This window comes from Mus pahari, chromosome 12, assembly GCF_900095145.1.
Source record: "Mus pahari chromosome 12, PAHARI_EIJ_v1.1, whole genome shotgun sequence".
Classification (NCBI taxonomy): Eukaryota; Metazoa; Chordata; class Mammalia; order Rodentia; family Muridae; genus Mus; species Mus pahari.
This window is the reverse complement of record NC_034601.1, coordinates 10,283,282-10,297,960: the sequence shown is the minus strand read 5'-3', so window position 1 is coordinate 10,297,960 and position 14,679 is coordinate 10,283,282. Positions and strand designations below refer to the sequence as shown.

At 44.2% G+C, this 14,679-nt stretch overlaps 1 protein-coding gene across 2 annotated transcripts in view; it reads left to right on the top strand.

The window, feature by feature from the left end:
* Positions 1-13,883, top strand: part of Fopnl (FGFR1OP N-terminal like) — an 18,185-nt gene extending 4,302 nt beyond the window's left edge. The window contains exons 3-5 of one of the 2 annotated variants that reach the window (XM_021209736.1): positions 2,308-2,392; positions 8,025-8,158; positions 12,919-13,883. In XM_021209736.1, coding sequence (XP_021065395.1) covers positions 2,308-2,392; positions 8,025-8,158; positions 12,919-12,998 — 299 coding nt within the window. In that variant the 3' untranslated portion in view covers positions 12,999-13,883. The remainder of the gene's footprint in view (positions 1-2,307; positions 2,393-8,024; positions 8,159-12,918) is intronic. The other variant, XM_029544873.1, reaches the window with a different exon arrangement.
* Positions 13,884-14,679: the final 796 nt, after the last annotated feature.

The window sequence follows — 14,679 nt, the reverse complement described above, 5'->3', positions numbered from 1 at the left end:
TTTTTTTCGAGACAGGGTTTCTCTATGTAGCCCTGGCTGTCCTGGAACTCACTTTGTAGACCAGGCTGGCCTCGAACTCAGAAATCTTCCTGCCTCTGCCTCCCGAGTGCTGGGATTAAAGGCATGCACCACCACTGCCCGCAAGTTAACATCTTTTAAAATCTATATTTCATCTCTGCTACCCTGTTACCTTCTGGGGAGCTCACCCCATAGGCTCCTCATCCCTTTTCACCTGCATTGCTGGGTGTTTTTTCTCTTGCAGCTCCTAAATCTGATCCTCGCCTCCCCCTCGCCCCTCTCAGTCTCTTGCCGGAGCAGTCTAAAAGTCCTGCCCTGTCTCCCCCCTCAGCAAATGGCTGTACAGCAATTCTCTATTATCAGTTGAAGCCAGCCTAGGACAGGGACCCCTCAGTCTGGGGGCTTTTGGGGAGCTAAAATAAGACAAAGTTCTGCATGAATGTATGCAAAGTTAGGTATACATTCTCATAAAGGATAGCGATTCTGCCATGCTGAGGGTCTCTAAAGGTAGTATTACTGTCAGTTTCCCTCAGGTTTTATAGCTGGCTGTATAACACCTTTAACACGCCAGAGGAGAGCAAGAAAACGGAAAAAAAAAAAATTGAAAATAGTGTTAGGTGTCTTGGAATTGAGTGTCCCTGGGCTGAAATCATGACAGTGCTGTTTCATATGAAAGGTTTTAGTGTTTTAGGTTGGTATGCTTGCTCATGCCTGTAGCCCAAGTAACTCAAGGGGCTAAAGCAGAAAGACACTGCTTCAAAATATAAAATAGCTGTAGCTCAGTGGTAGAACATTTGCCAGAGCTTAATTCCCCATCACTGGTGGGAGGCTCGGCGAGGGGCGAATGGGAGTGGGGTGGGGTGATGATGGGACATGACTGAGTTTCTGCTCATCACGTTTGCCTTTTTCAAAATGCCATACATATATATGGAAGCCTAAAGGAGTTGCCTTTGATACTTGCCTCACCTCACCTAATACAATGCACTAAAGTGCATTAAAGGTGATGGTGGTGGTGGTGGCAGCGCACGCCTTTAATCCCAACACTTGGGAGGCTGAGGCAGATGGATCTCTGAGTTCAAGGCCAGCCTGGTCTACAGAGTGAGTTGCAGGGCAGCTGGGACTACACAGAGAAACCCTGTCTTGCAAAACCAAGCAATATAAGCACTGGTGGTTCGGACATGCTGACCTTGAACCTGTGGATAGGGGCTGCTGTGGCTGGACCACTTCAGCTGCTCTCAGAGGCATTTCGGTTGTTTATCCTATCTGATTGCCATGAATCTGACCCACAAAAACATTTACAGGGAAGGTTTTTTTTGAATCTTATTTTATTTCACCATGTTGTCTGGAAAGTGAATGCTTCCCTTCAGGCAGTAACCTACCACTGCTTTCAACTGGCCCTAGCATTTAACCTTCTCCCCAGGAAGATGGCGGCTCACACTTACAGCGCTCGGGAAGCAAGGTCAGAAGACCCCTGCAAGTCGAAGGCCTGGCTAGGACATAGACTGAATGTGAAGCAAGTCTGGGCTACACTGAGACTCGGTCTAGAAATATAACAATTAATTTTAATCTTAGAATTATTTTCCATGAATGGAATATTGATTGATTGATTGATTGAGACAAGGCTTCTTTCTGCATAGCCGTGGCTGTCCTGGAACTTGCTCTGTAGACCAGGCTAGCCTCGAATTCATAGAGAACCACCTGCCTCTGCCTCCCAAGTGCTGGAATCAGAATCATAATCGTGAGCCGCTATGGCACAACTAAAAGAATTTCTTTTTAATTATAAGTGTTCTATCTGCATTTATACTTGCATTCCAGAAGAGGGCATCAGATCCCTCTGTAGATGGTGGTGAGCCATCATGTGGTTGCTGGGAATTGAACTTGGGACTCTGGACGAGCAGCCTCTTAACCTCTAAGTCATCTCACCAGCTCTAAATATATATTCTTAAAATGAACTATTTAGTATTACCATGTGTTTATAAACTATGAACATCTCAGAAAACTTACTGAAGTCCAGCATTGTAGTTTTAGATGCAGAAACCATATTACCAATCACAAATTAAGGATATAAAAACTAAGTATGTGTTAAGCTGTAATTAATCTCCACATTTAATTGTTTGGGTATATGTTAACATCATAAACTCATATGTATGTTAGATCTGTCTTGAATATGCTGTCAGCATTCTTCCAAAATCTGAGAAATGTATCTACCTGGGAGGTATGGTTATTATCAAAATTGAATTTGCCTTTTAGATTAATAGACTCAGTGTTTTCCTGAATTTTTCCCTCCAGAATCTGGTCAACCTGTAGTTCCATTGGACAGACAGTTTCTCATCCGTGAACTAAATGCCTTTGAAGAATCAAAGGATAACTCAATGTAAGAAGTTTTTAAAAAGCGGTTTGCACATGTTATAATCAGATCCTCATGGCAGAGTGCTGGCTATGATTTAGTTTAATCCAACAGGAACTTATTGAGGTTCATTGTATGCTATACATTTTACAATATCTAAGAAGTGTAGACAAGTATCTGAGGTCTCTGCTGCAGCTGAGCTCCTGTGGCTTCTGAGGACTGAATGCCTAGCCAACCACCAGTACCAGTACCCCTGCCTCCCTCCCTTTCTCCCCCCTCCTTCCTTCCTTTGGGGGCTCCCCCCCAATCAGTTTCCTTCAATGGTAATTGACAAAGGGCCTTGAGTATGTGCAGCAAGCCCTTTACCCTGAGCAGTGCCCCTGTCCCAGCCCTCTACATCTTTCTTTTTTAAGCTTTTTATCTTTTGATTTTTTTTGGGGGGGGGGGTCCCCAGCTGTCTTGAAACTCTAGCTCTGTTCTAGCTCAGCCTCGAATTCACAGATGTCCATTTGACTCTACATTCAGAGTGCTGGAATTAAAGGTATACACCACCACCAACTGGCTTTTTTAAACTTAAAAAAATTTTTTGTTTATGTATATAGGTATTTTGTCTGCGTGCAAGTCTGTGCACCACATACATGCCTGATTCCCTCAGAGGCCTTGGAGCTGGAGTTACAGGTGATTGTGAGGCACCACGTGGGTGCTGGGCATTGAAGCTGGGCCTCCAGAGGAACAGCTAGTGCTCTTAACCGCCCTGAGACATCTCTCCAGCTCCGCCCCCTTACTTCTTTCTAAGAATGAGTCTTCTTGGCCTCTTGATCTTTTTTTCTTCTTTGTAAAGATTTGTTCTTCGAGTTGTTTCTTCTTCATATTTAACTCTTCCTCCTTACTTCCTTCACTTCAGTGTAGGAACAAACTCAGATCTCATCTCTAAACAGAGGCAAAGGGCCCTCCAGTCAGCTTCCTCTACCCCCACTGCTTTATGGCTTGTCCTTGCCAGACCTGTTGTGTCTGCCCTCCGCTTTCATGTTGCCATCCCCTTCTCTTGGGCTCTCTGCATCTGAAATTGTTCCTTCTCCTCCTCTACACAAATCATTTCTTAGTTCTTTCCCTGTGTTTAATGCCTCTGATATTTTTCCAGAGTTCCTAACTGGCTAATTAATTAGTTAGCTTGTACCTAGTCCCAGAGTGCTCAGCTCAGTAACCTTTCCTTGCTGAAAACTTCTTTGAAAACTTCTGTTTTCATTCTAAAAGTTCATGGAGTTTTTTCATTTGTTTTTGTGGTATAATTATGTTTTAATATAAACCTTTTTTTATATATGCCATTTAATTAAATTCCCCTCAGTGCTGTCCTGTCCCTAGCATCAAGTATGTGTCTTGAGTTTTTGCAGCATGTTGTAATACTGACTTCTTTTCTCCACAGAGCTTCCTGTCCCATGTTTCTTGTGGTTCTTCACTGTCATAAGAGTTCCCCAGTCTTACTTAGTCTTGCTTTCTTCATTGACTCCTTTAAATTTCAGTGGGCACTCCATAGGTTCTGTCTTCCGTTTTCATTTCTTTTCACACATCACCCCCATATTTGAGCCTCTAGGGAGGTCTGTATGAGGCAAATGTGCTCGGACCACTTTCCTGGTTGGGCCCATGTGTCTGTGGCATCTTCAGTGCAGTGTGTTCAGAATATCAGGGTGCTCTTCTTGCTGACTCACAGGATTCCTCACAGGCTTTTCTTGTGGCTGCTTAGGCTTTAAAGGCAGAGCCACAGGCAACTAAAGACAAGTTTTTCTGTTCCTGCCAGTCCTTCAGCAGCACTGTTGACTCTGCCTCTGCTTATCTCTCCGGTCTCAGTGCCCTGTGCCACACTGTTGACACTATTTAGGGGCCCCCTGGCTAGTTTTTCTCCAGTCACTCCCTTTCCAAACTCATCTTATCGTGCCCTCTGTCTTTCTAAGACAGCTACTGTATTGTTTAAAAACATTCAATAAATTTCCATGGTGTACGTGAGCAAGTCAGATCCTTAATGTTGCTTTAGGCTCCAGTGGCTCAACCCACCCCTTAGTGGCACACAGTTAATTGCAGCTTCCTGGTTCTTGGCCTTTGCACCAAATGTTCCCTCTCCTCTTCAACTTCTGTGGGTTCACCTTTTATCTTCTTGGCCATGTTTAGATGTTTTCACAGGAGTTGGGAGGGAGAAAGCCATTCACAGGTTCTTGGCTATGAGCAGTTTGTGCTCACTGCATTGAATTTCAGCTACCAAGAAAACTGATGATCTGCATAAAATCCAGGTGACCTAGAGAAGAAGAAAAGAAAACATTTCTTAGTTCCATAGTTTCATGTTTTCTTCTCTTTGTCTTTGTGCTGACATGACAAGGCTACAGCAGATTTTAACAGCAAGCTAAGCAGACAGACTACAAAGGAGCATAATAGCTATTGTGCTGCATTTTAAATAAATAAAATTATTCAAATAAGTGCTGAGTGCACCAGTTGAGGGTTATTGTAGCACTGTATATTTCTCTGCTTCTTACTGCACTTTGTCATTGATTTGCATTGGGTGTCCAGATGTTGTCCAGCTCTGGGCTGGGCAGCTGAGGAGCTCTTTCTGAAGAAAAAGCTTTGAAGCACTAGGCGTGAGAGAGTACAGTGAGCTGACTGGTTGCCTACACTTATTTTGCCTATGTATTAGCATAGTGTTTGACTTATGTATGAACATGGCATGAACCCTTAGATAGGGAAAACTGGCCTGAGTGAGGAGAAATCACTTTTGAGGGGTCATAATGAAAGTAGTGGTGTTTTGCTGCAAAGCGTGTGGGAGACATAGAAAAGTGTATTCTTGTCCCCAGCTGCTCTCACTGCCCAGGGGTGACTCAGTGAACATTTCCCCCTTGTATCATTCAGACACAAGCACATAAAGCACAGCTGAGTGGTTTTTCTTCCATGTATGAAGGAATTGTATTGTGTATATACATCTCTTTTTCAAACACTTTAGTTCTTCTTTATTTGAGGGTCACTGTATTTTGTCTCAGAGTTTTTTTTATCTACACAAAATGAGGGAGTGTCTACTGAAGGCTGTCTCTGCTTCCTTCCCTTCGCATGCAGACCACGTCTTCCCCTTGTGTTGTGAATTTCCAGCATTTTACTATTTTGCCAAAACTTATCTGACACGTGCTACAATGTGGGGGCACTGCTGTAGACACTGGAGATATGGCAGCACAGTTTTCTACGGTGTCCCCAGAGAGTGACTGGGGAGTGCATATTCTATGAGATGCTCACAAACCGCCATTGAACCACATTCCCTCCTGGTCATTTATGATATGCATAAACGGAGCATGTACACTAAGAAATCCTGCCGCACAAAGAGCCTTTGTCATCTAACTTGGGGTATCCATATTTGTTAGGATGTTATTCCCCTTTTACAGAACTAGTGGTCATGGGTATAATATTCGCTACATTTAAATGTTAAGCAAAACAGTGGGTAATGGTTTAAGCATTTGGACAGTTTTTGAAATGTGTGGAGATTCTAAGAGTAGCTGTCTTAGTCAGTGTTCTATTGCTGTGAACAGACAACATGACCACAGCAGCTCTTACAAAGGAAAACGTGTAATTGGGGCTGACTTACAGTTTCAGAGGTTTAGTTTATTCTCTTTTTGGTGGGAAGCATGGCACCACACAGGCAAGCATAGCGCTGGAGAAGTAGCTGAGAGATCTCCACCTGCAGGAGAGAGAGAGAGAGAGAGGAAGGGAGGGGAGGGGAGAGACACTGATACTAGCTTCTGAAACCCCAAAGCCCACCCCCAGTGACATACTTCTTCCAACAAGGCCACACCTCTTTTTTTTTTTTTTTTTTTTTTTTTTTTTTGGTTTTTCGAGACAGGGTTTCTCTGTGCAGCCCTGGCTGTCCTGGAACTCATTCTGTAGACCAGGCTGGCCTTGAACTCAGAAGTCCGCCTGCCTCTGCCTCCGGAGTGCTGGGATTAAAGGCGTGCACCACCGCGCCCGGCTTCAGAAGGCCATTTTTATTCAGACTACCGCAGTAGCTAAGCAGGTATGGGGCCATCCAAGTAGAAGTTAGTTTGTATTTGACAGGTGTCACAGTAGCTGTTAGATTTTTTTTTTTCCCAGCCCTCTGATAGCCCCTGAAACATTTGCTGCAGATGAACAGGTTACACAGGGGAACTGGTGACCAGCTTTATTTCCAGAAAGTGAGGGAGCTTCTTCAGGAATGTGTGGGTTTGGGGGGGGGGAGGGGTGTGTGTGCTGGAGATCAAACTTGGGGCTTTGCACATGCTGGGTGAGTGCTTGTCGCTGAGCAACACCCCTAGCTATACTTTTTAAAAAAAAATTTTTTTTAAACATGGCCTTTTAAAACTATTTTTGGAAATAAACTTTGCTGTCTATTAAATTGTATGTTAAGTGTGCTAATTATCATGTAAGGCAGTTTCAGGTCTCTGATGTGTAGATTTCTCTGAATCTGAAGCAGATTCGATCCTAGGTCGGAAGGAAAGCTTGGCAATCTCAAACAAGCTGACTGGAAGGAGCAGAGGCATGGGTCCGTCGTGTGCGATTTCTGAGACATCTCCCTGAGAGCCTCTAGTGCTTTCCGTGTCCTGGAGGAGCTGCTGTAATGGGAACTGGGTTTACCTGAATATAGCTCCAGATATCTTTTGAGGTTTCAGGCTTCTGGAGGTTCAAATGAAGCCATGAGATCTGCTTCAGACTTCCTTAGCTCCTCATATATGTGCCTGTGTGTGGGACTGCTTGAATGTCCACAGGCTGTGCCTCCTCCAGAGAGTGATCCAAGAAAGGAAGTAATTGCCCCTTGCCACCTTGTCCCATAGGTAGGAAGTGAGTGAGGCTCAATCAAGCATAAGATGTTTAGACTCTGTTCTTAATAGAAGTGTCATACTTTGAACCATTATATCAGCTGGGCAGGAGATGGATATCTCAAAAGTAAATGCATTTACTTGTATTTCCAGGGGTGAGATTGGAAGCGAAGAGAGAACCCTTCCGTGCTGTCAGTAGAGCAGCCTTCAGTGTCCAGGGACCGGCTGACAGGAGAGGAAACTTCAAAAGCAGCCTTGTAGATGTTAGTTACTACCCGGCTCTCCTGTTAATTCTTACGCCATTTTCTATGTGCAGGGTACATAGCTAGAGACTTGACATTGTCGACAGGATACCAGCATGTAACCTAGGGATTGCTCACCCCCTTAAGGAAGAGAAACATCCGTGAACATTAGGAAGCAGATCTTCAAGGTCTGCAGCTGGCTGTCAGCCAACAAGATACTGAGGCAGACCACATGGCTGTTAGCCTAACCTTGGCAGGACAGTGGATGGTAACCAGTTTTAGGTTCTAGGAAGGTTTAGGTTTTAGACTGGCCTTGGAGTTAACAAGCTAAATTCCAGTAGGTTAATTGTAATTTCGTTTTAGTTTAGATGATCTTCATTGTGGTAGTGTGTTTTCTGAGGGTTTTAAAAAAAATCTTACCAGGTTAATTGGTACTTTTAAATTGAGTGAACATTTGCCACTTAGGTAATTTTCTTTTTTTTAATCTATTGAGTTAGATGGCCGTTTCTGTGTCAGAGTTTACCTTTAAAGTGATTGTCTTAAGTTTTTCCTACTTCTGGGAAGTAAATTGATTTTGGTTTTGCCTTCTTCCTGAAATAGTCCTCTGTTGTATGGGATTTTAGCCCATTTCTTGCGTGGTCCTCCAGATGGAGTCCAGAATGTGCTTCTGACAGAGTCAACCCTGCACCCGGCAGACAAGCATCTCAGCTGGAAGCCCAGCAGACAACCTGATGGTAGGCGCTTCCGCTGCTTATCCTTCAGCTTCACTGAGTTTGTTCTCTGGAGCTGGTCTAGTTCATCATCAGCCTGTACTGCTTACCCTCCAGAAAGCCAGAGCTTGGGGGAAAGAGATCTTGACTGGGCAAAGTGCTTAGATACAATTTCAAAGCAAGGTCTTGAAAGAGACCTGATTTTCACATCAGCGTGGTCTTTGGAACAGCCTGGCTCAGCACATTGTATAGTTTTCTTTGAAACCAAGAAGTTGCCCCACCTCAACCCCCTCCCCCATCTTTCCCAGACTGAAAAATACAAGATGACTACTGTACAGGGAAGCCATGTCTGTGTTCCCGTTACATTTTCAGGACACTTGCTATGGTAGATGACAGTTAACTACACATAACAGTTAACTACAGATAACAGATTTTTCTTTTTCAAATGTTTTTGAAACAGACTCTGACTCTCATTCAGGTTGGCCTTGAGCTTGCCATCAATCTCTCCTTTCTTCAACTTGAGTACCAGGATTAGATGTGTGAACAGCCATGCCCTGCTAAGAATGCTCCCCTTTAAAATGAGCTTTCAGAGGGAAGCATGGTGACTCAGACTTATAATCCAGGCGGTGAAGACTGAGGCCGGCCTGGGGTGCATACATAGTGAGATCGTCTCCAAAATTACACAAAGCTGAAGTAAGTAAATAAGGTAGAAATGATAAAGTGAGATGAGCTTATGGTGATTTGGCCGCAGGCCCTGAGTTTGCTTGTGTGAGCTGGGTGTTCCCCATGTAGCAGAGTTGGTGCTCTTTCTCAGAAGGATGTTTACAAGTGAGGTTCAGGCAGTTGATACGGGATTTGAAGTACATTCTTAAGAAGTGCCCAGGATGCAGATTGCTCTGCTATAACCAATACTGCTGCCCCTTCTGAGTGGCTTGCTGCTTCTTAAGTTCTGAAAGCAGCATACTTGTGAGTCAGGATAAGCCCTCAAGATATTTGTGACTTACCTGGGCATGGTGGCGCACACCTTTAATCCCAGCACTCGGGAGGCAGAGACAGGTGGATTTCTGAGTTTGAGGCCAGCTTGGTCTACAGAGTGAGTTCCAAGACAGCCAGGGCTACACAGAGAAACCCTATCTCACACTCAAAAAAAAAAAAAAAAAAAAAAAAAACCAACAACAAAAACAAAAAAGATATTTGTGACTTAACTAGTTTTATTCTCTGTTTGTTGGGATGCTGAGCTGACTGTGTTATGGTAGACTAACTTTCTACTAACTTTTACTAACTTTCTAGAGAGCCAAGACTGGGAGAATAGCGACTCAGTGCAGGCCACTGTTCAGACACGCCAAAGCATGAAAGTAGGGGCTTTCCAAGTTCATGCAATCACTAAGGCTCTGACACTAGTGTAGACTACTAGCCCACTAACCATGCTAACGCCTCTTGAAAATCTCAAAGGCTGTACAGTTGTACCTTCTTTGCCCTGCCCATCTTGGCTCCTCATATCTGTCTCTTCCATGGAAGGTGCTCATATCCGCCTTTTACTAGTCATCTGGGACTAATTCTGTGTGTTCCAGGATCCAAATGTATATTACCTGGCAGTGTGCTTATGGATCAGTGGGCCTGGGCCTCTGTAGTGTGGTATTGCTACAGCTGGTTTTTACGGATGAGCTAAGGCTAAGGTTTCAGTTTTATAATTGTGTAAGGTTGTATCTTTGCCTGTATATAATGATATCTCTCCTGTGGTGGTACCTGAAGCAGAATTGCTGGTTCACAGACAGCACGGCTTATTTAAATATGTAGTTCATATTGTTTAGTTCCCTAGAAAGGCTCTACTAGTTTGCATACTTAAGAGGAATGCATGACAGTCCTTAGTTCCTGTTCCTGGTGGATGGTAACTACCCATTAACACTTGTTAACACAACAACCATAAGACTCTAATTTAGTATTATGAAGAAAAATAATGTTTTGGGAGCTAACCTTTGTAATGTGTTAGAATCTCTTCTAGAATTTCTTGATCATCAAATATTAGTGTTAATGGCAGTAGAATGTTGAAAATGAGAAAACTGGTCATAAACCAGGGTTAGTTCTTCTAAGGTGAGATTTTAAACTATCTCTCATAACCTTCCACTGCAGGGAGGGAGGAAGAAGAGTGGGGAAGGAGGAGGGAGGTAAGCTGGGGAGATTCACCCTGAGATGCTCAGTGCTACAAGCAGTGAGAGGCCAGTCAGTGCAGTGGGCTTGGTGCTTCCTCCGCAGAAAGCTCCAGAGAAAGCTCATGAATGAGGGTGGCCACAGAGCCCCAGGGACAGTGATGTTGCAGCTCTTTTCTCTTTTTCTGTTTTTCTTTTGTTTGTTTGTTTGTTTGAGACAGGCGTTTCTCTGTGTAGTCCTGGCTGGCCTAGAACTAGTTCTGTAGACCAGGCTAGCCTCGAACTGAGAGATCCACCTGGCTCTGCCTCCTGAGTGTTGGGATTAAAGGCTTGGATCACTATGCCTGACTTACAAGTTATTTTCTTGATCATCAAGTTTTTTTCTTGACACAGGGTGAACTCTCTGATGCCTTGAGAAGAGCCTCAGCTATAAGTCACCATCTGTAACACGGTTGTTCTCTGAGTCCACCTACTACAGGAGCCACACACTCCTGCTTGACAGCTCGTCTAGTTTTAGTGGAAGATGCTCGAAAGGATTCCATAGGCACCCACCTTTAGCAGGATAGCCTGCCACTGGGTCCTGCGCTGGGTGGATGTGGCCTTTGAGGCAGGGTAGATTTTGTTCTAAGTAAAAGTTAAGGCTTTTATGATCATATGTTTTAAAGAGCAGAAATAACACCATTTGGACCAATAAGGTGGCTCAGTGGGTGGAGGCACTTGCTGCCAAACCCAGCAACCCAGCAGCCTCAGAACCTCGAAACAGAAGGGAGGAACCAACTTCTAAAAGTTGTCCTTTGATCTCTGTGTGCACCTGCTGTGGCCTGTGTATACACACTCACATGTATGTACATGCACACACAAACACACACAGATACACAGAAAAATAAATTTTAAAAGCCCTTCATTTTAAACTTTATGTTTGTGCTTTTTTTTTTTAGATACAGGGTCTTACCATGTATCCTAGGCTGGCCTCACTGGTAGCAGTCCTCTTGCTTCCATTTCTTTAGCTGGGATTATAGACATATGACTCGGAACTTTGTTTTGTTTGTTTGTGTGTGTGTTTGTTTGTTTTTCTTTTTTTTTTAATATTTATTTATTATATGTAAGTACACTGTTGCTGTCTTCAGACACTCCAGAAGAGGGCGCCAGATTTCATTACAGATGGTTGTGAGCCACCATGTGGTTGCTGGGATTTGAACTCAGGACCTTTGGAAGAGCAGTCAGTGCTCTTAACCACTGAGCCATCTCTCCAGCCCTGCTTGTTTTTCAAGACAGGTTTTCTCTGTGTAGCCCTGGCTGTCCTGGAACTCACTCTGTAGACCAGGCTGGCCTCGAACTTAGAAATCTGCCTGCCTCTGCCTCCCGAGTGCTGGGATTAAAGGTGTGCGCCACCACGCCCGGCTCGGACTTTTTTTAAAAAAAATAAAGTTTTATGTTTGGGTGGTGGTGGTGGGGGTTGGTATTTTCCTGCACATATGTCTGTGTACCACGTGCATGCCTGGCGTCTAAGGAAGCCAAAAGATGGCATCAGATTTCCAGAAACTAGACTTATAGACCATTATGAGCTGCCATGTGTGCGGTGGGAACTGAACATGGGTTCTCTAACGGCAAGTGCTGTGAACCACTGGACTATCCCTCCAGTGTGGCTTGTGTTCCTGTAACCCCAGCATTGGTGGAGCCGAGATGGGCAGATCTCAGTGTGGGTCAGGATGGCATTTATTATTCTACCTCAGCTTCCCAGGTGATGGGCTTACAGGTGTATCTCCCCATGCCCAGTTTATCTTTTATTTAGTTATCACTTTTATTACACTTATATGTATTTGTGCATGCATGGACCATAGTGCATATGTGGAGGTAAGAGACAACTTGTGGGAGTCAGTTCTGTCCTTCCATGTAAGTTTTAGGGATCGAAGTTGGGGCAGACTTTGTGGCAAGCATCTTTACTCCTTGAGCCATCTTGTAGGCTTTAAAAGCACTTTCTACCATTTCCTGACTAGTGTTACAGTTTTGATAGAAAGACACAAACCACCCCTTTCTTTGTGTTCCACAGGAGGGCTCAGCTAACAGGCCATCATAGTGGTTGCAGTGGTTGTGGTGGTCCTACAGTGCTGATTGCACGCTTGTCCTTTCTCCTGGGCTCACTCCTTATATCTGAGATAGTGGCTCACAGGGCTCCACACTGCACTTCACTCCAAGGGGGAAAAAATAAGAAAGTGAAGCTGAGTCTGTGCTTGGAAGCCTGTGACATCAGCACTCAAGCTGAGGTGGAAGGCCAGCCTGGGCTAAATAGTGAGACCCTGAAGAAACACTTGAATTATTACAGTTAGTCTCTAGTACTAAATATTTATGATTTCTTCAATGATGTTTAAGACAGGAGGAGAATTCACAAAGTAGAGCTAACAAGGTAGTTCAGCAGGTTTGCTGCCAAGCCTGATGGCCTGAGTTCAGTACCTGGGACACACATGGTAGAAGGAAAGAACTGATTCCCTCAAGTCGTCCTCTGACGTCTACATGCATGTCAGTATAGTACATATTGTAAGAAAAACTCATGCTAACACAATGCCCTATAACATATGCGCTTGCTTGTCTGCCTGTTGTGATTTGCAGTGAATATTGACACCTGTGTATTTTCTCTAGATGACCACATGAGGAAGGACATGGGGCCAAGAACCACAACTGAAGAGCTTCGTGCTGCTGCACAAGCAGTCAGCAGATGACACGTACACCAGGCTCTTCACCTCAGCTGTGTGGAGTAACTGGCAGGTTATTCCCAATGCCATCAATTGGACCACCACTGCTTGTAAATGTTTGAGTGTCTACATTCAGCTGCTCATGGTTTACTACAGCTGTGGAACACTGATCTGTCATCTAGCTTGCTGGATGTCACTGGGGAAAATTTATTGTTTTCAGGATGCATTTTTAAAGTTCTCATTTGTGAAATCTGAAAGGGCTTTCTAGTACTTTGTATAGTTTTTTTTTTTTTTTTTTTTTTTTAAGGCCAGCTCCAATGGCTGTTGATATGCTGCTGTTAAAGCACTTCCCTTCCATGTGCAGGGTCCTGGGTTCAGTCCTAGCACTGAAGAAAGAAAACACAAGAACAGGTCTTTGTCCATATGCTCTGCTCATTAAACTTTTTTCAGCTAGAATTATATGGACCTATGGGGAAAGTCATTCATGTTTTGAAAAAGTATCTAAAGGAGCATTAAAACCAGAACTTAATTTGTATGAAATTTGAATTTTTTAAAAGAACACCTGAATTATTGCCTGCCCTGGCTAGTTTTATATCCACTTGATACAAGTTAGAGTCATTTGGGAAGAGGGACTCTGAATTGAGAAAATCCCTCCATCAGATTGGCTTATGGGCAAACCTGTAGTACATTTTTCTTGATTCATGATTGATGTGGGAGGGTCCAGCCCATTGTGGGTGGTGTCACCCCTGGGCAGGTGATCCTGGGTTCAGTAAGAAAGACTGAGCAAGCCATGGGGAGCAAGCCACTAAGTAGCACTCCTCTGTGGCCTCTGCATTAGCTTCTGCCCTGATTTCTCCCAGTGACGAACTGTGATATTGAACAATAAGCTGAAATAAACCCTCTTCTTCCCAAGTTGCTTATGGTCATGGTATTTATTTATCTGTTTTTTCGAGACAGGGTTTCTCTGTGGTTATGGTATTTAGTTAGTTAGTTAGTTTAGTTAGTTTTTTGAGACAGGGTTTCTCTGTGTAGCCCTGGCTGTCCTGGAACTCACTCTGTAGACCAGACTGGCCTTGAACTCAGAAATCCACCTGCCTCCGCCTCCCAAGTGCTGGGATTAAAGGCGTGCACCACCACTGCCCGGTAGTCATGGTCCTTATAACATCAATGAAAACTCTGACACCATCTAATGTTGATCTTTAAACTAGATAACAATACTGTTTCCCCAAGAACAGTTAAGCTTCTACTAGGAAATTTAATGAAAAGGTAAAGGGGGAAATAATTATTTTAACTTTGCTTTAAGTAAAACAGTTTATTAGATAAATAATGCAGAACTAAAAGCCTGTGCTGGAATCTCAGCATTCAGAACAGGTGTGCGGGTTTCTGGACTCAGGGTGCTCATCACAGGGTGCCTGGGTTCGGGGTGCTCATCACAGGGTACCTGGATTCAGGGTGCTCATCACAGGGTGCCTGGGTTCAGGGTGCTCATCACAGGGTGCCTGGGTTCAGGGTTCTCATCACAGGGTGCCTGGGTTTAGGGTGCTCATCACAGGGTGCCTGGGTTCAGGGTGCTCATCACAAGGTGCCTGGGTTCGGGGTGCTCATCACAGAGTACCTGGGTTCGGGGTGCTCATCACAGGGTGCCTGGGTTCAGGGTGCTCATCACAGGGTGCCTGGGTTAAGGGTGGTCATCACAGGGTGCCTGGGT